This window comes from Oncorhynchus nerka, linkage group LG28 (genome assembly GCF_034236695.1).
Source record: "Oncorhynchus nerka isolate Pitt River linkage group LG28, Oner_Uvic_2.0, whole genome shotgun sequence".
Taxonomy (NCBI): Eukaryota; Metazoa; Chordata; class Actinopteri; order Salmoniformes; family Salmonidae; genus Oncorhynchus; species Oncorhynchus nerka.
The window spans coordinates 48,724,179-48,748,023 of NC_088423.1; the positions used below are offsets into that span (position 1 = coordinate 48,724,179).

General features: G+C 41.6%; 1 protein-coding gene across 1 annotated transcript in view; it reads left to right on the plus strand.

Moving 5' to 3' along the window:
* The window catches only part of LOC115113345 (vertebrate ancient opsin-like), a 34,835-nt gene extending 13,819 nt beyond the window's left edge, over positions 1-21,016 (plus strand). Inside the window, exon 5 of the mRNA XM_029640881.2 lies at positions 13,818-21,016. Within this exon, the coding sequence (XP_029496741.2) occupies positions 13,818-14,054 (237 nt within the window). The 3' untranslated portion in view covers positions 14,055-21,016. The remainder of the gene's footprint in view (positions 1-13,817) is intronic.
* The last annotated feature ends 2,829 nt before the right edge of the window (positions 21,017-23,845 follow it).

Sequence of the window (23,845 nt, forward strand, 5' to 3'; positions counted from 1 at the left end):
CCAACCTCTGTAGCATTTTGTGGTCAATGGCGGTGCATTTACCATACCAAGCGGTGATGCAGTCAGTCAAGATGCGCTAGATGGTGCAGCGGTATAACTTTTTGAGGATCCAAGGGCCCATGCCCAAATCCTTTCAGCCTCCTGAGGGGGATGAGGCACTTTTATTCCCTCTTCACAACTGTGCGGGTGTGTGGACCATGTTAAGTCCTTAGGGATGTGGACACCAAGGAACTTTTAGCTCTCGAACCGCTCCACTACAGCCCCGTCGATTTGGTTGGGGCTGTGTTTTCCCCCCTTTTTCCTGTATACCAGATCAGTTCCTTGGTCCTTGGCACCACACTGCCAGGTCTCTGACCTCCTCCCTGTAGGGGAGTCTGTGATCAGGCCTACTACCGTTGTGTCTTCAGCACACTTGATGATGGTTTTGGAGTTGTGTGTGGCCACGCAGTCGTGGGTGAACAGGGAGTACAGGAGGGGACTAAGCACACATCTCTGAGGGGCCTCGTGTTGAGGGTCAGCGCTGCGGAGGTGTTGTTGCCTACCCTCACCACCTGGGGCCAGCCCGTTAGGAAGACCAGGATCCAGTTGCAGAGGGAGGTGTTCAGTCCCAGGGACCTGAGCTTGGAGGGGACTATGCCTGTCCTTATACACTGCTCAAAAAAATAAAGGGAACACTAAAATAACACATCCTAGATCTGAATGAATTAAATATTCTTATTAAATACTTTTTTCTTTATATAGTTGAATGTGCTGACAACAAAATCACACAAAAATGATCAATGGAAATCAAATTTATCAACCCACGGAGGTCTGGATTTGGAGTCACACTCAAAATTAAAGTGGAAAACCACACTACAGGCTGATCCAACTTTGATGTAATGTCCTTAAAACAAGTCAAAATGAGGCTCAGTAGTATGTGTGGCCTCCATGTGCCTGTATGACCTCCCTACAACGCCAGGGCATGCTCCTGATGAGATGGCGGATGGTCTCCTGAGGGATCTCCTCCCAGACCTGGACTAAAGCATCCGCCAACTCCTGCACAGTTGGCGTTGGTGGATGGAGCGAGACATGATGTCCCAGATGTGCTCAATTGGATTCAGGTCTGGGGAACGGGCGGGCCAGTCCATAGCATCAATGCCTCCCTCTTGCAGGAACTGCTGACACACTCCAGCCACATGAAGTCTAGCATTGTCTTGCATTAGGAGGAACCCAGGGCCAACCGCACCAGCATATGGTCTCACAAGGGGTCTGAGGATCTCATCTCGGTACCTAATGGCAGTCAGGCTCCCTCTGGCGAGCACATGGAGGGCTGTGCGGCCCCCCAAAGAAATGCCACCCCACACCATGACTGACCCACCGCCAAACCGGTCATGCTGGAGGATGTTGCAGGCAGCAGAACATTCTCCACGGCGTCTCCAGACTCTGTCACATGTGCTCAGTGTGAACCTGCTTTCATCTGTGAAGAGCACACGGCGCCAGAGGTGAATTTGCCAATCTTGGTGTTCTCTGGCAAATGCCAAACGTCCTGCACGGTGTTGGGCTGTAAGCACAACCCCCACCTGTGGACGTCGGGCCCTCATACCACCCTCATGGAGTCTGTTTCTGACCGTTTGAGCAGACACATGCACATTTGTGGCCTGCTGGAGGTCATTTTGCAGGGCTCTGGCAGTGCTCCTCCTTGCACAAAGGCGGAGGTAGCAGTCCTGCTGCTGGGTTGTTGCCCTCCTACGGCCTCCTCCACGTCTCCTGATGTACTGGCCTGTCTCTTGGTAGCGCCTCCATGCTCTGGACACTACGCTGACAGACACAGCAAACCTTCTTGCCACATCTCGCATTGATGTGCCATCCTGGATGAGCTGCACTACCTGAGCCACTTGTGTGGGTTGTAGACTCTGTCTCATGCTACCACTAGAGTGAAAGCACCGCCAGCATTCAAAACTGACCAAAACATCAGCCAGGAAGCATAGGAACTGAGAAGTGGTCTGTGGTCACCACCTGCAGAACCACTCCTTTTATTGGGGGTGTCTTGCTAATTGCCTATAATTTCCACCTGTTGTCTATTCCATTTGCACAACAGCATGTGAAATGTATTGTCAATCAGTGTTGCTTCCTAAGTGGACAGTTTGATTTCACAGAAGTGTGATTGACTTGGAGTTACATTGCGTTGTTTAAGTGTTCCCTTTATTTTTTTGAGCAGTGTATATTGTATGGTGTATGAATAAATGGCTACTTTAAAAATGCATTCGCTCCTTGATACGCAGGCAAGTACCAGTTCGTTTTGCAATTACAAAAAGGTATCCTGCGCATTGATTGTGGGTAATGCTCTCTACAATTTAATGAATTATTATCACAGCGGTTCTTGATTTCTCTGGCTCATCTGCTCATTGAAAGAGAGATATAAATGTAATTTTACACCGGGGATCATTGTCAAAGCTTGTCAGGTCAGTAAAACAGACGTGAGTGAAGAAAACTGTGATTATATGTGTAGCTTTACTCATCCATTCTAATTGACTCCAGACAAAATCTCAGGGCTTTAATCAATCAAAACCACTTATAGTTTGAGCGATATGTTTAAAACAACGTTAACATGCGGTTTATTTTGGTTTCACACTGTAAGCTTTCATAATCATGTTTGAGTTATTCTGCAAATTTGAATATGGTCCTCAGTTAAAGATAGGACTGGCAAAAACCTCTTGATAGCTGTTAACTCACTGAATGAGAGTGAGAATATGAAATGTAAGATTTCTGCCAAACTAGAGGATGTAATCAAGGTCAATTTACCCAGCTACAGTCAGTCACAGAAGACCAGAGCCTACTTTTGAAGTTTGTAAATTATATAGAAAAATATACTAGAGATGAATAATCACCTTAAAAGTCAGCGAGCCAGCCTTGAAGAAACACTGAAAGCAGAGGTAAACATGCAACAGATACAAGTATTATAAACTGTGTGATGAGGAAAATAACAAATTCACTTTTGGTGCATGCTAAAGTAAAAAAGAATTCAGGCACCCAAAGTTGCCAAGAGTAGCTAAGAATGGGAAACCAGATGCTTTCAGTGAAAATATAATTTCAAATAACACTCACAGATAAAAAAATAAATAAAAATAAAAGACCAATTCCAAGGTCTATGCACTTTCTCACTTGGGTTTTGCAAACAAGGCTATCAGTCGAACTAACCCTGGTATGCATTTCTGTAGGCATATTGATTAAATTAGGTTTCTCCTTGAAAGCACCAACCTGTGTATGAAGGCAGTTACAAATCCACCATTAATACATTTACACTGGTCATATTCAGCGGGTGTTGCGCGTTTGTAAATTCATCCATTATTATGCGCTCAGGCACACTCAGATGAGTACTCTGAAATCGTAGTAGATAGCCAGAGGGAATTTACAAATGCAAGAGATATGCTAAGCGGATAACAGTCGTTCAAGTTCAGCATAGCTAACTAGCTAGCTAGCAAAGTGATTAGATATTTCTTCACACCTGCATCTAGCTGTAGCCACTGAAAAAACGATATGAGGGGAAAAAGTCAGTCACTCACCCATTCTTCTAATCACATGACATCTTCCCAGCAGATAGCTAGCTAACATTAGGCTCCAGGTTTTTAGGTTGCTAAATAAAGAGCTACATAAAAAGATGCGCTAGCCTATTAGCCACATTATGACTGACTTGTGGTCATTGCCCTTGCTAGTTTGATTGTATTGACATTCACAGCCTTCGTCCGTTTCTGTCCAAAATATTGAGTCATCGAAACTGAAACAGTGGATCCCGAATGAGTGGAGACAGCAAACAATGTACGAGGCCAGCTGTGATTGACAACCTCATAGCAACATTTTTTGGACTACCAAGAAATGTATTGGTGAATTATATTGATCATGCATTGATCTGCATCCATCTATCCTGCCAACAATGCCTTGCTGTACGTCATGGAATTTTGAGTCAAGTATAACCTATTTTTAAAATCTATTTTCTGAAGTTGGTTTTGTAGCATAAAATGGGAATTTGATATTTATGATTGTCTGTTTGTTTCATATCTGCAAGGCAGTTAAAACACTGTCAGTTCCACTTTAAAAAAAATGTTTTGTTAGGGTCGCGTCAATTCGAATCTGGTATCAGAACAAGTTATAACACTGAGTCACTGATTGTACTCTGTATTTGTATTAGCTAAGCAATAAATGGCAAATGCAACTTTCATATATACGGGCTCACTATAATACCACGCAGGGCAGAACAGGGAACGGACAGGATGTAAGAAAACAGCTGTTCATATACTGTGATAGACATAGTTCCAACCTGTCTGTTGGCCTATCAGAGTAGAGGCTGAGCATGGTTTAGACTTGCTCAGCCTATCGCAGGCGCTCAGGCTGGTCCCCGCCTCTTGGAGCTTCTTGGAGTCCACCTTCTGTCAATGTATAGATTCTCACTGTTCTGGCATCACCCCCTAGTTATAACAGTTGCTCAGTTCCTGCTATTGTGGTGTTCAGTATTTTTCCATCTCAGTTAAACCTCGTGATGACCACTCCTCCCTATACCTGATTAACCACAACATTGTAAGATACAGCAAGTCACACCATGTGCTCAATATTGTCACATACAAACACAAGGACAAAGCATCTGCTGGGCTGTTATCTACAGTTTTGCAACATGCAGCAGTCTCAGCATGTTGCTCAGTTCTTGTCACACACACAAACAAGCAAGTAGATTTAGCAAGCAGTTGTTTAATCTCACGATGATGCTCAAGTGCACAAATGCAGATACTTCACACAGCCAACATCAGATAATATTTAATCATATATATGGTAATGGCTATAATGTAAAACACAGAATCCCACAATATGCACCAATTTATGCACCCATTTTCAATAAGAATAAAGTTGGTTGAAGTGTCAAAATTCTGCATTTTAACATGTCCCTCCATGCACCCTCTGTGACTTCTATGAAGATTTTAACCCACTAACCCACAAAAATACTCCATTATTTCACCATTATTGTAAAGCACTAGTTATTTTGTTGTTTTGACAAAGTTATTTCTGAACATTATTATTTATTGCATGTGATTAGTATTTCATTTTCTCTTACAAATGAAATACTAGCGTAATGAAATAATAGCGTAAAAGCAGGTGAGCTGGTTAATTTTTTTTGGTGTTTTGTGGTGTAAAACTGAGTGGGACAAGCATAACACGTCAACTCTGTTATCCATAGATAGACAGGATAGAAATGTCAACAATAAAATAAAAAAGAAGATGAATCTTGCATTAAATTGCCCCCCATGGCTGATTTAAAGACACACTCCTGTACTTTGGTGATTAATATTTTTTTAACTCTCTCTTTAGGCTGGATGTGTCAACGTGTAGTTCATACATACATAATCTATGAGCGGAATTACCTTAATTAGCCACAAAATCCCTAGTTTGAAAACGACTGTTGCTGTGAGGTTCCATTTTCCCTATTTACTCCCCAGGTAGCAATTAGAGTTTCAGCCAATGAGCTTCAGCCCCTCAACATTTGAGTGACAGCTAGGAAGACGCACCATGGGGGGAATTCCAACCCGAGTTAAGTGTATCTAAATGGAATGTAATTCACTTTTTATGCTATCTTCATCATTTTTATGCTCTTTTCTCTCTGACCTTGAATTTAAGCATGAGAATAGCATGCTATTCACCCGCTATTCGTTCTGGATGGTGATCTAAGAAAACAAGGTGTGGTGGAGGTGTATCTACAGATACACCGTATTCTGACCTTGACTTAATTCTCACATAATTACACCACCTTTACGTGTGAGGAAACCATGAATAATGTTGATCGAACTTGCTGGTTCCAAGTGGAAAAATAATCTACTTTCTCTTTTCTAATAGAATAGCATTCGCCATGCACTGTAATGTATAAGTTGATAAGATCTATTGATAAGAGGGAGGTATATGAGTAGAGCTGTGGCAGTCACAAAATTTTGTCAGCCGATGATTGTCAAACAAATAACTGTCGGTCTCACTGTAATTAACCGTTAATTAACATACACATTTAGCATCTCCTGGCTTCCACGCATAGACTACAAGCCACTGATGCAGACCTTAATCTTCACAATAAATCCATGATTTATTTTAGATAATAAGACCGATGCTGGCACTAAGACCGCACTCAATGAGCTGTATTCCGCCCTAAGCAAACAGGAAATTGCTCATCCAGAGGCGGTGCTCTTAATGGCCGGAGACTTTAAAGCAGAGAAACTTAAATCCGTTTTACCAAATTTCTATCAACATGTTAAATGTGCAACCGGAGGGAAAAAAACTCTAGAACATCTTTACTCCACACACAGAGACGTGTACAACGCTCTCCCTCACCCTCCATTTGGCAAATCTGACCATAATTCTATCCTCCGGATTCCTGCTTACAAGCAAAAATGTATAGCAGGAAGCACCAGCAGATGCTAAGCTACTGGACTGTTTTGCTAGCACAGACTGAAATATGTTCCGGGATTCTTCCGATTTCATTGAAGAGTACACCACATCGGTCATTGGCTTCATCAATAAGTGCATCGATGACGTCGTCCCTACAGTTACCGTACGTATAGAAGCCATGGATTACAGGCAACATCCGCACTGAGTTAAAGGCTAGAGCTTCCGCTTTCAAGGAGCAGGACTCTAACCCGGAAACTTATAAGAAAACCCGCTATGCCCTCCGACGAACCATAAAACAAGCAAAGCGTCAGTACAGGACTAAGATCGAATCGTACTACACCGGCTCCAATGCTCGTCGGATGTGGCAGGGCTTGCAAAACATTACAGACCTCAAAGGGAAGCACAGCCGAGAGCTGCCCAGTGACATGAGCCTACCAGACGAGCTAACCGACTTCTATGCTCGCTTCGATGCAAATAACACTGAAACCTGCATGAAAACACCAGCTGTTCCAGACGACTGTGTGATCACGCTCTCCGCAGGCGATTTGAGTAGGCCTTTAAACAGGTCAACATTCACAAGGCCGCAGGGCCAGACGAATTACCAGGATGCGTACTGCAAGCATGCGCTGACCAACTGGCAAGTGTCTTCACTGACATTTTCAACCTCCATGTCCGAGTCCGTAATACCAACATGTATTAAATAGACCACCATAGTCCCTGTGCCCAAGAGCACTAAGGTAACCAGCCTAAATGACTACCGACCCGTAGCACTCACGTCTGTAGCCATGAAGTGCTTTGAAAGGCTGGTCATGGCTCACATCAACACCATTATCCCAGAAACCCTAGACCCACTCCAATTTCCATACCGCCCTAACAGATCCACAGATGATGCAATCTCTATTACACTCCACACTGCCATTTCACAAATGGACAAAAGGAACACCTATGTGAGAATGCTATTCATTGATTACAGCTCAGCGTTCAACACCATAGTGCCCTCAAAGCTAATCAATAAGCTAAGGACCCTGGGACTAAACACCTCCCTCTGCAACTGGATCCTGGACTTCCTGACAGATAAGAAGGGTAAGTAACAACATCCGCCACTCTGATCCTCAACACAGGGGCCCCTCAGGGGTGCGTGCTCAGTCCCCTCCTGTACTCCCTGCTTACTCATGACTGCACGACCAGGCACGACTCCAACACCATCACTAAGTTTGGCCGATGACACAACAGTGGTAGGCCTGATCACCAACAACGACGAGACAGCCTATAGGGAGGAGGTCAGAGACCTGGCCGTGTGGTGCCAGTACAACAACCTCTCTCTCAACGTGATCAAGACAACGTAGATGATTGTGGACTACAGGAAAAGGAGGACTGAGCACGCCCCCATTCTCATCGACGGGGCTGTAGTGTAGCGGGTTGAGAGCTTCAAGTTCCTTGGTGTCCACATCACCAACAAACTAACATGGTCCAAGCACACCAAGACAGTTGTGAAGAGGGCACGACAACATCTATTCCCCCCCAGGAGACTGAAAAGTTTTGGCATGGATCCTCAGATCCTCAAAAGGTTCCACAGCTGCACCATCGAGAGCATCCTGACTGGTTGCACCACTGCCTGGTATGGCAACTGCTCGGTCTCCGACTGCAAGGCACTACAGAGGGGTGTGCGTACAGCCCAGTACATCACTGGGGCCAAGCTTCCTGCCATCCAGGACCTCTATACCCTAGTCATAGACTGTTCTCTCTGCTACCGCACGGCAAGCGGTACCGGAGCGCCAAGTCTAGGTCCAAGAGGTTTCTAAACAGCTTTTATCCCCAATCCATTTAAAAAATATACAAAATATTTCACCTTTATTTAACCAGGTAGGCAAGTTGAGAATATGTTCTCATTTACAATTGCGACCTGGCCAAAATAAAGCAAAGCAGTTCGACACATATAACAACACAGAGTTATACATGGAGTAAAACAAACATACAGTCAATAATACAGTAGAAAAATAAGTCTATATACAATGTGAGCAAATGAGGTGTGATAAGGGAGGTAAAGGCAAAAAAAAAGGCCATGGTGGCGAAGTAAATACAATATAGCAAGTAAAACACTGGAATGGTAGATTTGCAGTGGAAGAATGTGCAAAGTAGAGATAGAAATAATGGGGTGCAAAGGAGCAAAATAAATAAATACAGTATGGAGAGAGGTAGTTGTTTGGGCTAAATTATAGATGGGATATGTACAGGTGCAGTAATCTGTGAGCTGCTCTGACAGCTGGTTCTTAAAGCTAGTGAGGGAGATAAGTGTTTCCAGTTTCAGAGAATTTTGTAGTTCGTTTCAGTCATTGGCAGCAGAGAACTGGAAGGAGAGGCGGCCAAAGGAAGAATTGGTTTTGGGGGTGAAAAGAGAGATATACCTGCTGGAGCGCGTGCTACAGGTGGGTGCTGCTATGGTGACCAGCAAGCTGAGATAAGGGGGGACTTTACCTAGCAGGGTCTCGTAGATGACCTGGAGCCATTGGGTTTGGCGACGAGTATGAAGCGAGGGCCAGCCAATGAGAGCGTACAGGTCGCAGAGGTGGGTAGTATATGGGGCTTTGGTGACAAAACGGATGGCACTGTGATAGACTGCATCCAATTTATTGAGTAGGGTATTGGAGGCTATTTTGTGAATGACATCGCCAAAGTCGAGGATTGGTAGGATGGTCAGTTTTACAAGGGTATGTTTGGCAGCATGAGTGAAGGATGCTTTGTTGCAAAATAGGAAGCCAATTCTAGATTTAACTTTGGATTGGAGATGTTTGATGTGAGTCTAAAAGGAGAGTTTACAGTCTAACCAGACACCTAGGTATTTGTAGTTGTCCACAGAACCGTCCAGAGTAGTGATGTTGGACGGACGGGCAGGTGCAGGCAGCGATCGGTTGAAGTGCATTCATTTAGTTTTACTTGCGTTTAAGAGCAGTTGGAGGCCACGGAAGGAGAGTTGTATGGCTTTGAAGCTCATCTGGAGGGTTGTTAACACAGTGTCCAAAGAAGGGCCAGAAGTATACAGAATGGTGTCGTCTGCGTAGAGGTGGATCAGAGACTCACTAGCAGCAAGAGCGACATCATTTATGTAAACAGAGAAGAGGAGAGTTGGTCCGAGAATTGAACCTTGTGGCACCCCCATAGAGCCTGCCAGAGGCCCAGACAACAGGCCCTCCAATTTGACACACTGAACTCTATCAGAGAAGTAGTTGGTGAACCAGGTGGTGAACCATAAGACTCCTGAACAGCTAATCAAATGGCTACCCAGACTATTTGTATTGCCCCCCCCCTCTCTTTTACGCCGCTGCTACTCTGTTATTTTCTATGCATAGTCAATAAATCTACCTACATTTACATATTACCACAATAATCTCGACACCGGTGCCCCGCACATTGACTCGGTACCTGTACCCCCTGTATATAGTCTCGCTATTGATATTTTACTGCTGCTCTTTAATTTTTTTTAACTGCATTGTTGGTTAGGGGCTTGTAAATAAGCATTTCACTGTAAAGTCTACACTTATTGTATTCGGCGCATGTGACTATTACAATTTGATGTGATTTGAATTACCAGTTGGTGGGCCATTTAAGTAGATTTTTCCCAGATGATGTATATTCCTGCTTCCCACTTGGTTACTAAACACATTTACATTTACATTTAAGTCATTTAGCAGACGCTCTTATCCAGAGCGACTTACAAATTGGTGCGTTCACCTTATGACATCCAGTGGAACAGCCACTTTACAATAGTGCATCTAAATCTTTTAAGGGGGGGGTGAGAAGGATTACTTTATCCTATCCTAGGTATTCCTTAAAGAGGTGGGGTTTCAGGTGTCTCCGGAAGGTGGTGATTGACTCCGCTGTCCTGGCGTCGTGAGGGAGTTTGTTCCACCATTGGGGGGCCAGAGCAGCGAACAGTTTTGACTGGGCTGAGCTCATTGGTTTGTAGAAGGGTTCAGCAATTGGAGGCACAAGACCGAGACCTACACTTTAACATATAGTTGAGCGTTGTACAATGTATAGTTTGTGTTTAAATCGATTAAAAACGCAAATAATAAATAATACAAAAATAAGGGTACGGTTAGGGTACAGTATTGTTCCCTGGGTACAAAAAGATTAAGGGCTCTATTCAATCAGATATGCTTTAGTCGACATCCGCATAGTGGTTGTTTTTGGCGGTGTCAGAGGTGAAACTGCATTAGAGCTGTCAAATCCACAAGTGCTGCTGGCATTATGTTGTCCCAGTTAAAGTGGTCTATGGTAGAGGTACATTTCTGTCACTTACTAAGAACATTATGGCTTTGTCATTTTTATGGTTCCCTATAAGGGCAAATTGTAACTTTTCTAAAAGCATGATTTTGTACCTTCTGGACAATATGTAAGAAAGGTACTGAAGTATGAACTGGGGTTTAATTATGTACCTATAACTAAATGTACAAAGGATTACCTTACAGGGTACCACCTCAATGACAAACGGTTGTACCTCCTTTAAGAACAGATCTAAGTCTGTAGTGTAGTGTACTTCCCGATCTTTTAGCAAAGATGCAAATGTATCTACATGTATTTGGAATAGATTTTATGTGACGTTAAATATATTGAATATATACAGTACCAGTCAAACGTTTGGGCACCTACATTCTCATTCAAGGATTCTACGTTGTAGAATAATAGTGAAGAGATCGAAACTATGAAATAACACATATGGAATCATGTATTAACATTTTTTTCTCCACAAAAGTGTTAAACAAATCAAAATATATTTTAGCCTTGAGATTCTTCAAAGTTGCCACCCTTTGCCTTGATGACAGTTTTGCACACTCTTGGCATTCTCTCAACCAGCTTCATGAGGTAGTCACCTGGAATTCATTTGAATTAACAGGTGTGCCTTTCCTTAATGTGTTTGAGCCAATCACTTGTGTTGTGACAAGGTATTTTTTAAATATAATTGAACTTTTATTTAACTAGACAAGTCAGTTCCGAACAATTGTTTTTCCAATGACGGCCTACCCCGGCCAACGCTGGGCCAATTGTGCGCCGCCCTATGGGACTCCCAATCATGGTCGGATGTAATACAGCCTGGATTCGATCGGGGACTGTAGTGATGCCTATTGCACTAAGATGCAGTGCCTTAGACCGCTGTACCACTCAGGAGCCCAAGGTAGGGGTGGTATACAGAAGAAAGCCCTATTTGGTAAAAGACCAAGTCGATATTATGTAATGAACAGCTCAAATAAGCAAAAAGAAATGACAGTCCATCAATACTTTAAGACATGAAGGTCAGTCAATCTGGAACATTTCAAGAACTTTAAAAGTTTCTTCAAGTGCAGTCGTAAAAGCCGTCAAGCGCTATGATGAAACTGGCTCTCATGAGGACCGCCACAGGAAAGGAAGACCCAGAGTTTCCTCTGCTGCAGAGGACAAGTTCATTAGAGTTAACTGCACAGTTAATGCTGCACAGAGTTCAAGTAACAGACACATCTCAACATCAACTGTTCAGAGACTGCATGAATCAGGCCTTCCTGGTCAAATTGATGCAAAGAAACTACTACTAAAGGACACCAATAAGAAGAAGAGACTTGCTTGGACCAAGATACACGAGTAATGGACATTAGAATGGTGGAAATATGTCCTTGGGTCTGATGAGTTCAAATTTGAGATTTTTGTTTCCAACCGCTGTGTCTTTGTGAGACGCAGAGTAGGTGAACGGATGATCTCCACATGTGTGGTTCCCAGGTGTGATGGTGTGTGGGTACTTTGCTGGTGACACGGTCGGTGATTTGTATATAATTCAAGGCACACTTAACCAGAATGGCTACCACAGCATTCTGCAGCGATATGCCATCCCATCTGGTTTACGTTTAGTGGGACTATCGTTTTGAGATGGTTTGTGATAAGTTGGACTGCAGAGTGAAGGAAAAGCAGCCAACAAGTGCTCAGCATATGTGGGAACTCCTTTAAGACTGTTGGAAAAGCTTTCCAGGTGAAGCTGGTTCAGAGAATGCTAAGAGTGTGCAAAGCTGTCAAGGCAAAGTGTGGCTGCTTTGAAGAAACTCAAAAATAAAATATATTTTGATTTGTTTTAACACTTTTTGGGGTATTTATTTTTATTTTGAATACATGATTATTATATGTTATTTCATAGTTAATGTCTTCACTATTATTCCACAATGTAGAAAATAGTAAATAAAGAAAAACTCTTGAATGAGTAGGTTTGTCCAAACCTTTCACTAACTGGTACTGTGTATGTATATATTTTTTGATCATTTTTTCATTTATTTTTTCTCACACTTTTAGACAAAATTGGCTATGAAGCTTGTGTTCTTTTATCTAGGACCGCATTGACAGGCTATTGATTTTTGTCCTTCAGTCGTGGGATGGTGGTCAGTACTTAAACCTTTATGTCTTTTAAACAAATAGCAAAAATCTAATCAAATTAAATTAAATTTTATTAGTCAAACTAGTCACGAGTACAACAGGTGTATTCACCTTACAGTGAAATGCTTACTTACAAGCCCTTAACCAACAATGCTTTAAGAAGTTTTATGACAAAAATAAAAACAAGTGTTAAGTAAAAAATAGAAAATAAAAGTTACAAATCATTAAACAGCAGTAAAATAACAAGCGAGGCTATATACAGGGGGTACCGGTATAGAGTCAATGTGCGGGGGAACCGGTTAGTCGAGGTAATTGAGGTAATATGTACATGTAGGTACAGTTATAGTGACTATGCATAGATTATAAACCGAGAGTAACAGCAGCGTAAAAGAGGGGTCTGGGTAGCCATTTGATTAACTGTTCAGGGGTCTTATGGCTTGGAGGTAGAAGCTGTTAAACCTTTTGGACCTTAGGTAGCAGAGAGAACAGTCTATGACTATGGTGGCTGGAGTCTTTGACCATTTTTAGGGCCTTCCTCTGACACCGCCTGGTATAGAGGTCCTGGATGGCAGGAAGCTTGGCCCCAGTAATATACTGGGTCGTACGCACTACTCTTTATAGTGCCTTGCGGTCGGAGGTTGAGCAGTTGCCATACCAGGCAGTGATGCTCTAGATGGTGCAACAGTCTCCTGAGTGGAGCTATGGCAGTGTTGCAGTTACGTGCTGCGCATCTCTTGATAAGTATGATAAATATCTCCTACCTGCACAGCCAGGTAACAATGTCTGCCGTGGATCTGCTTCTTTTTAAGAGGAGCTAAAGTATCCTGACAGTTCAGATATCCACTTATTGCCTGGCAGTGTGATATCACCTGGGTCCTGTTCAAACGGCAGAAGACTACACATTAAGAAACAAAGAATGTGCTTTTTGAACTTGTCCAAACTAACATTTATTTCATTGCCAATGCCTTCACTGCCTGTCTTGTATTTTCTTTTTCGTTTGGCTGTTCTAATGCCCTTTGACCTTTTTCCAGTTCAGGAAGTGCCTGATTCAGCTCTTTACCTGCAAGCCTGCGCCAGAGAACATGAATGCAACGTCGGAGCGACTGGGAATGACGGGGGAGAGCTGCACGGGGGGCGAGATGTCAGCCATAGCAGCACGCATCCCGGTCTGCGGCAACACCCAGCCTAAGAATGAGGAGGCATCCCCCAGCAAGTGCAGCTCCTTCGTCCAGTTGCCAATCCCAGAGAACAAAGTCTGCCCCATGTAGACCAACAGAAGACTATCCCACCCCTGAACTCTCCTCCAGTCTTCACTGCCTTTTCATCCTCCCCTTCCATTGCTATGCAGATGCATCTTCTCTTACCCACCAACTTCTTGTGGTATGTGTTAGTTTAAAGATGCCAGGTGTAACCACAAGGGTTCCCTGGTTGACTTGTTATGTATTAGTAGACATGGAGGGAAACTGTAGCACAAAAGAGGGACATAATGCTTTCATGTATGGCAAGCAGCCAGATCACCCTGACTGCATCTATCTGCTGAAAGTCATCTGAGGCTAAGCAGGGTCAGGCCTGGTTGATCTCTGGGGTAGGAGACCAGATGCTGTTGGAAATTGTGTTAGAGTGCCAGTAGGGGGCATTCTTCCCTCCTCAATACCTTAGTCCATCCTTTCTGAGGACACTGCTCCACAAAGGATTCCCTTATCCCTCATACCACCAATATATTTCACAGACATGGATTACCAACTGGGGTAATTTTGACCCCAAGAAGAAACTATTGGAAAAAGCAACAATCATAGCAAAATATCAAATTAATTATTATCAAAACATCATTAGATATGTAAATAAAATAAATACTTATTTTTACAAAATTACATGTAATTTGCATATTCTAGAAATCAAGAATATACATTTCACAATAATGTGCAGCTCTTTTCCAAAATACAATACACAAGTACTATTAAGCCAATTTACCATCATTTGATTGTGTTATCATTTCGTTTTTAGAATGTTGATGTAAATATACATTTAGTCTTATTTGGTAAAAATGACTGGCATTTTAAAGGGGCAGTACACCAACATTTGAAATATACTTAATTTTAAAAAGTGATTAATCCATTGAACCTGTGAGACAATGACCAACAATATGGCTTCGTTTTCTTACCCCAAAGCCAGCATGAGCATCGTTGCTAGTGAAACAATGGCAGTAGGCTTCAGAAAGCATGCACAAATCTTCAGTCACTTCAAACCAAATGTTATTTTATTTATTTATTTTATTTTACCTTTATTTAACCAGGCAAGTCAGTTAAGAACACATTCTTATTTTCAATGACGGCCTGGGAACAGTGGGTTAACTACCTGTTCAGGGGCAGAACGACAGCTCGGGGGTTTGAACTCGCAACCTTCCGGTTACTAGTCCAACGCTCTAACCACTAGGCTACCCTGCCGTTATAGCAACCCAAATACCATAAATTGCAAATCTAGAATATTGATTTTATAGGAATTCATGTATTTATATAACACTTCCCGTAGAATTACTATTTTTCGAAGAATACACAGCAATACAACACTATATGTACATTTAGAGGGTAGCTGGTTTCTGTATTACAGTTCTACCAAGTATTCATACTGACATACTTTTAATGAGCTGTTTTGACTGCAACTAAGCATATACAGTGGGGCAAAAAAGTATTTAGTCAGCCACCAATTGTGCAAGTTCTCCCACTTAAAAATATGAGAGAGGCCTGTAATGTTCATCATAGGTACACTTCAGCTATGACAGACAAAATTAGAAGAAAAAAAATCCAGAAAATCACATTGTAGGATTTTTAATGAATTGATTTGCAAATTATGGTGGAAAATAAGTATTTGGTCAATAACAAAAGTTTATCTCAATACTTTGTTATATACCCTTTGTTGGCAATGACAGAGGTCAAACGTTTTCTGTAAGTCTTCACAAGGTTTTCACACACTGTTGCTGGTATTTTGGCCCATTCCTCCATGCAGATCTCCTCTAGAGCAGTGATGTTTTGGGGCTGTTGCTGGTCAACACGGACTTTCAACTCCCTCCAAAGATTTTCTATGGGGATGAGATCTGGAGACTGACTAGGCCACTCCAGGACCTTGAAATGCTTCTTACGAAGCCACTCCTTTGTTGTCCGTGCGGTGTGTTTGGGATCATTGTCATGCTGAAAGACCCAGCCACGTTTCATCTTCAATGCCCTTGCTGATGGAAGGAGGTTTTCACTCAAAATCTCACGATACATGGCCCCATTCATTCTTTCCTTTACACTGATCAGTCGTACTGGTCCCTTTGCAGAAAAACAGCCCCAAAGCATGATGTTTCCACCCCCATGCTCCACAGTAGGTATGGTGTTCTTTGGATGCAAACTCAGCATTCTTTGTCCTCCAAACACGACAAGTTGAGTTTTTACCAAAAAGTTATGTTTTGGTTTCATCTGACCATATGACATTCTCCCAATCTTCTTCATGATCCAAATGCTCTCTAGCAAACTTCAGATGGGCCTGGACATGTACTGGCTTAAGCAGGGGGACACGTCTGGCACTGCAGGATTTGAGTCCCTGGCGGCGTAGTGTGTTACTGATGGTAGGCTTTGTTACTTTGGTCCCAGCTCTCTGCAGGTCATTCACTAGGTCCCACCGTGTGGTTCTGGGATTTTTGCTCACCGTTCTTGTGATCATTTGGACCCCACGGGGTGAGATCTTGCGTGGAGCCCCAGATCGAGGGAGATTATCAGTGGTCATGTATGTCTTCCATTTCCTAATAATTGCTCCCACTTGCTCCCACAGATGATTTCTTATTGACCAAATACTTATTTTCCACCATAATTTGCAAATAAATTCATTAAAAATCTGATGTGATTTTCTGGATTTTTTTCTCATTTTTTCTGTCATAGTTGAAGTGTACCTATGATGAAAATTACAGGCCTCTCTCATCTTTTTTAAATGGAAGAACTTGCACAATTGGTGGCTGACTAAATACTTTTTTGCCCCACTGTATATATATCTAAAGACACTGAAGCAGCAAACTTTGTGGAAATTAGTATTTGTGTCATTCTAAAAACTTTTGGCCACGACTGTATAGGCGAATTATGTGATTTTGGCTCATTAGGTGATTTTGGCTTCATTACATTCCATTCCGTTTATACCTTTCTTTCCTCTGTCACGTCCGCATTAGTGGATCATATTAGGCATATTGTGCAATAATTGGGGACATGTATTTATATCATTATGGGACTCGGACTATATGTACCAGGTTAAACCTGAAGCCTGGCGCACAGTTCACGGCGACTGGACCGTTGTCATACAGTTCCATGATTAGTGAGGATTAGGGTAGATTTATAGGACTATTGTTCAAACCTCATTATACACTTTTTCCACCTTCCAATATTTCATGGATTGAACTTTAATATGACAACTTGCACAATGAATCAAACCCCTCCATTTTTGATTCGTCAATATATTAAAGGTTCTCCTAACCAGTTTTTTTTTTTTTATGAATCATACATATTTTCCTAACCCAAATATGTGCCAAAATAATCTACAAGATCAGAGTATTTTTAAATCTACCAGTTGGTGCTGAAACGGAGACAAATATGCATATATGTAGATGGATTTTCTTTCATTGATATCTATATTTTGAACCAGTTTTCTCTATGTATTCTAGTGAGTCTGCCGGAAAAAAATCGAATTAAAGGTACCCCCTATTTAAAGGGATGGCTTAAGATAAATGTACTGAAACCCTATTGAATCAAAACTCCATAAATAAATCTGTTAGCCAGCAAGTGGGACTGTGTTCAGAGGTTGAATTAAATGTATTCAGCATGCGGAAGGGAACCACGCCTGCAAAGTCCATTGCACACCTGCATAAGGTAAGTCTGAAAACGAACTCCTGAGAAGTGCGTAGGAAAGGCGTACATTTGACAAAGTCATGAAACATTTGAAAAACTGAATAAACCACATTCAGACTATGATCAAAAATATGCCTCTGGGTTTCAAAAGGACCCCAGTCGGTAGGATGAGGGTTAAACCAAGGTCCTGATTCTGTAATCCCTAGATTCCATGGCCTCTCATACAATTATGGCCCCCTAATCATCCCTTGTTAGCCCCTTCCCAATACAATACAAGATTATTTCAGCACTTCGAAAAGTACTATACTTTAAAGGTTCAATGCAGCAGCTTTGATCTCAATATCAAATCATTTCTGAAGAAAAAAAACCAAATAGCTTCTTTGCAAAGAGCCATTTCTGAAGCAATAATTTTTCTAGGACTGTTTGGGAGTGGTCTGAGTGGGGATTGGAAAACTAAAAAATACCTATATTATATTGGAATCCCTCTTTCTTATTGGTCTATCGACTAATTTGCCGCCTGGAGATGTCACCAGGCAGGCCAAAACTCCATCGCTCAAATGGCTCTAGTACGAAAAGTAAATGATCATAATGTTCTACATTTCACAGTATTAATCCAACCTTAGTGTGGAAATAAGTATTAAACACAGAAAAATCACACTTTTGACTCCCCCGGGGCTTTAAAACCCCTCCATCATTACTTATCATTATGACAAGGACATTAAATGTTTGTTGACAGTGATTAAATAAGCTAGAAATTACGGTTGTAAATAGACAATTTACTTGTCTGATTCCATCCCTCTTTACTTGAGTTGTGAGTTGTTTGCGTTATGGTAGGCCTATTGTCATCAATTACCTAACTGTTTTAACTACCTAACAGTCCCATATACACTCAGCTTGTACAACTGATGTACTCTCGGTTGTGCCAAAAGCATTGTACATCAGTTGTATAACTCGAGTGTGTACTGGACCTGTGACTCCACCACCTGCATCATCAAGGTTGTCGGAGGGGGCGTCTGTTGAATCTCGCTCTAATCCAGATGAGCCAGACTCATCTTTAGCTCTTTTCCCCTTTGAAGCCCCTGCGATGGCAACTGCTGAGAGATTATTGTTTTTCTATGCTGTTTCACTACCTTTTTTTTGTGCTCTTATTGAGCAGATTCGATGGGAAAGCTTTCATTCCACAAAGACAGTCAATGAGACTTGGTACAGTTGACCCCATGCTGGCTCTGCTGGGAAATAGAGGGACTGTATATTTATCATGATTCCACAAAGAATACTTTCTTCACTCTATTACTGTACATTGTCAAGAAATACTGCATATGGGCACTGACTGGGTCCAGTAAATCCAAGTTTCTCGGCTTATCATTAGCGTAGATAACTGCTGTAGCAATGTGCACAAAACCATTGTACAATGAGGATCACATCACAAAGCATTGGCCTACAGTCAGCAATAGTGTATTTCAGATGTATTTGAACTTGTGTTCATTTCTCTTTAACTAAATCCTGTACACATGACAGCGTCTCTTGTTTACCATTCTGTGCTGCACCATCCTTGAATGTAACAATTAAATGATAATGCCTGACAAGCCAGAGTTTGGAGGATGTATTGGCGACAAACCGTGCCAATATATCCTCAACACCGGCTTCGAGGACATTATCACTTTAATACAACAGGTTACCAACATATTCCAAAAATTATTGACATATTTTCATTAACGTTATATTGATTAATTTATTCATACTATTTCATCCTTCCACAAGATATAGTCCCAACATAAATCTAGGTCTCCTACCCAAGCCGGCTGGTCATTCGCTCTATCGGTTCTGTTGCCAGAGACATGACCCAGTCGTTCAGTCTTTTTGTTCTGTAAATATGGACGTTCGTTCTAAATGTTCCATTGCCATAATGGCTGTTAACATTCTTATCCCTTGATTGCTAGCTAGCCAGATATGGAATAACAGCCAGAATAACAGCAAAATAGATGCATTTTTGTAAGCCGTTTTCTAGTGACATTTATTTGGCTACATCCAAAACAATGAGCTAATGAGGCGCAATTTTGCCTCGCATAGAACATGTGCTCACTTGTCAGGACACTGAAGCCTCACAAGTCCTCAACTGGCATCCTGGAGTCGCCTCGTCACTGCTGACGTTGAGACTGGTGTTTTGCGGGTACTATTTAATGAAGCTGCCAGTTGAGAACTTGTGAGGCGTCTGTTTCTCAAACTAGACACTCTAATGTACTTGTCCTCTTGCTCAGTTGTGCACCTGGGCCTCCCACTCCTCTTTATATTCTGGTTAGGGCCAGTTTGCTCTGTTCTGTGAAGGGAGTAGTACACAGCGTTATACGAGATCTTCAGTTTCTTGGCAATTTCTCGCATGGAATAGCCTTCATTTCTCAGAACAAGAATAGACTGACGAGTTTCAGAAGAAAGGTCTTTGTTTCTGGCCATTTTGAGCCTGTAATCGAACCCACAAATACCGACGCTCCAGATACTCAACTAGTCTAAAGAAGGCCAGTTTTATTGCTTCTTTATCCAGAACAAGAGTTTTCAGCTGGGCTAACATAATTGCAAAGTGGTTTTCTAATGACCAATTAGCCTTTTAAAATGATAAACTTGGATTAACTAACACAACGTGGGCCTCTGTTTACCTATGTAGATATTCCATAAAGAATCTGACGTTTTTAGCTACAATAGTCATTTACAACATTAACAATGTCTACACTGTATTTCTGATCAATTTGATGTTTTTTTTAATGGTGAAAAAAAAGTGACCCCAAACTATTGAACATGTTGACCATAAGATGCTTAAAGGCACAATCTGTAAGATTTCCTGCTGTTCATACTCATTGATTATTGAGATATATAACTTATGCACTGTCAAATCTTATGTAATACTACATTGTTCATGTTTTTGTTGTCATTGAGTCTCTGTACACAAACAGTGTATAGCTTCAAAATATGTTTACAACTACGACATCAATCTCATGGACTACAGCATTTGCATCTACAGCTCCATCTCAGTGGAGGCTGCTGAGGAGAACGGCTTATAATAATTGCTGGAACGGAGCAAATGGAATGGCATCACAAACACATTTACATTTACATTTAAGTCATTTAGCAGACGCTCTTATCCTGGAAACCCATGTGTTTTGATACTGTATATTTGATACCATTCCACTTATTCTGCCCCAGTCATTACCACGAGCCCATTCTCCCCAATTAGAATTATGTCACTCTTGCCCTGACTATCATGCTCCTGCAACAGTGTGTGTTGTATTGTACTTACCATGGCATGAGAGTTGTTCTGCTGTTTGTAATGCAACTATTTTGTCTTCAGTTATTTACAAGAGTTCAAGGTCATGAACACTAGTTATTAGAAAAAAAATGTCTGTATTGGATTAAAATATATTTTTTAAAAGCAATGATTGGTTGTGTTGCTGTCTAGATTTATGAATCATGAATCAAGAACAGAAACAACTCAACAAGCACCATCCTTTGTAAGATAACATATACCATAGTACATACACAGACAATAACAAGGAAAACATTTACAATTGTGCTTATGGTGTACAACATTCCTACCAAAGTCTAGTCTTCCATCTTAAACTTGTTTGGGATAGGGGGCAGCATTTTCACTTTTGGATGAATAGCGTGCCCGCAGTGAACTGCCTCCTACTCAGTCCCAGATGCTAATATATGCATATTATTATTAGTATTGGATAGAAAACATGCTGAAGTTTCTAAAATGGTTTAAATGATGTCTGTGAGTGTAACATAACTCATATGGCAGGCAAAACCCGGAAAAAATCCAAACAGGAAGTGGGAAATCTGAGGTTTGTAGTTTTTGAACTCACCCCTATCGAATACACAGTGGGATATGGATTATTTTTCACTTCCTAAGGCTTCCACTAGATGTCAACCGTCTTTAGAACGTGGTTTCAGGCTGCTCATGTGAAGGGGGGCTGGATGGGAGATGTTTTACTAAGGGGTCTGCCTACAGCCTCGTTCTCAGTCACGCGCTTTCACTTGAGAGGTTGCTCTCGTTCTGGTGCAATTCTACAGACAATGGAATTCTCCGGTTGGAACATTATTGAACTTTTATGATAAAAACATCCTAAAGATTGATTTTATACTTAGTTTGACAAGTTTCTTCAACCTGTAATATAACTTTTTGAATGTTTAGTCCGAATGGACCAGATCGCGCTTTTGGATTGTTCACCAACCTCCCTAACAAAATAAGCTATTGGACATAAGTAGACATTATTGAACAAAACAAGCATTTATTGTGGAACTGCGATTCCTGGGAGTGCATTCTGATGATCATCAAAGGTAAGTGAATATTTATAATGCTTTTTATGAATAATGTTAACTACCCAACATGGCGGATATTTCTCACGTCCTTTGGTGTGCGTGTTGATATGTGTGAGTACATTTCTCCATGCATGTCGTCTCTGTGAGCCGATCCCATCTCCATTAACCCAGGTTACATTGAACTAGCTATTATGGACAATATGGGATCACGCATGGTCCCATTACCTCCTTCATTATGACGATATTACAGAGCGTGTCCCCTATGCCATATTGCATTTATGCTTTAACTTGACACTTTGGACAAATTGCTGTGGATTAAAGTGGCCTGAATAGCCATCAGTGACACCTGGGTCACACTAGACCTTGATGAATTAGATTCACTGAAAGGGTAGAGAGAGAGAGAGTGAGACAGCGTGAGAGACAACCCCCCCCCCACTCCTGCAACATATCTCCCTCTTTCCCTCTCGGCTCTCACTTCTCTCAAGTTACTGTGAAGCAGCGGGGAGGGGAGCCAGACTGCCATGGTCAACATCACTTTCAATCTCTGCACCAGTTCAATGGAACATGGTCTCGATCAGCTCTCCACTGCTGTTCACCAGAGACACAGCAACAAGTGTGGGATCAAGTGGAGTGTAAACTCCCCACGAAATACTGCAAGCAGTATAACAACAACGAGTCCCCAGGCCACAACAACTATTATTGATTTAGATTGAGACTGAATGCTAGCCTTGTTTAGTAGTGACTCATTCAAGACAACTGCTTGGACAAATGTTGCTTTCAGGAAGACATTTTAACATTAGGTCACTGTTCTGGGTCACATGATAGAAGCTGTGTAGTGGGAGGAGGTGACATACACTGACACAGTAGATCAATAAGGGATGTTAGGGAACAATACCAACATTAATACACGCTAAGAAATAATACACACCATTACATTAGACACAGACTTTATTCTGTTCTTACTTCTATAGTCCTTTACACCTTGCACTGAGACAAATGGGGCTTGCAATAGCTACAACATGATCCAGACAGACAGAGGCGGGTTTGACAACAATGCTGATTATATCCACAGTACCAGTCAAAAGTTTGGAAACGCCTTTTTCTTTATTTTTTTACTATTTTCTACATTGTAGAATAATAGTGGAGACATCAAAACTATGAAATAACACATGGGATCATGTAGTAACCAGAAAAGTGTTAAACACATCAAAATATATTTTATTTTGGAGATTCTTCAAAGTAACCACCCTTTGCCTTGATGACATCTTTGCAAACTCTTCTCATTATCTCAACCAGCTTCATGAGGTAGTCACCTGGAATGCATTTCAATTAACAGGTGTGCCTTGTTAAGTTAAATAGTGGACTTTCATTCCTTAATGCATTTAAGCCAATCAGTTGTGTTGTGACAAGGTAGGGGTGGTATACAGAAGATAGCCCTATTTGGTAAAAGACCAAGTCCATATTATTGCAAGAACAGCTCAAATAAGCAAAGAGAAATGACAGTCCATCATTACTTTAAGACATGAAGGTCAGTCAATACGCAAAAACCATCAAGTGCTACAATGAAACTGGCTCTCATGAGTACTGCCACAGGAAAGGAAAACCCAGAGTTACCTCTGGTGCAGAGGATAAGTTCATTAGTGTTAACTGCATCTCATAAATTGCAGCCCAAATAAATGCTTCACAGAGTTCAAGGAACAGACGCATCTCAACATGAACTGTTCAGAGGAGACTGCGTGAATCAGGCCTTCATGGTCTAATTTATTTTTATTTAACCGGCAAGTCAGTTAATGTAATGCGTCTGTGTGTAGCTGGTGTAGAGGAGTCAGACGCAGGACAGCAGATATCAGTAATGTACTCAATTTTTCTCAACAATA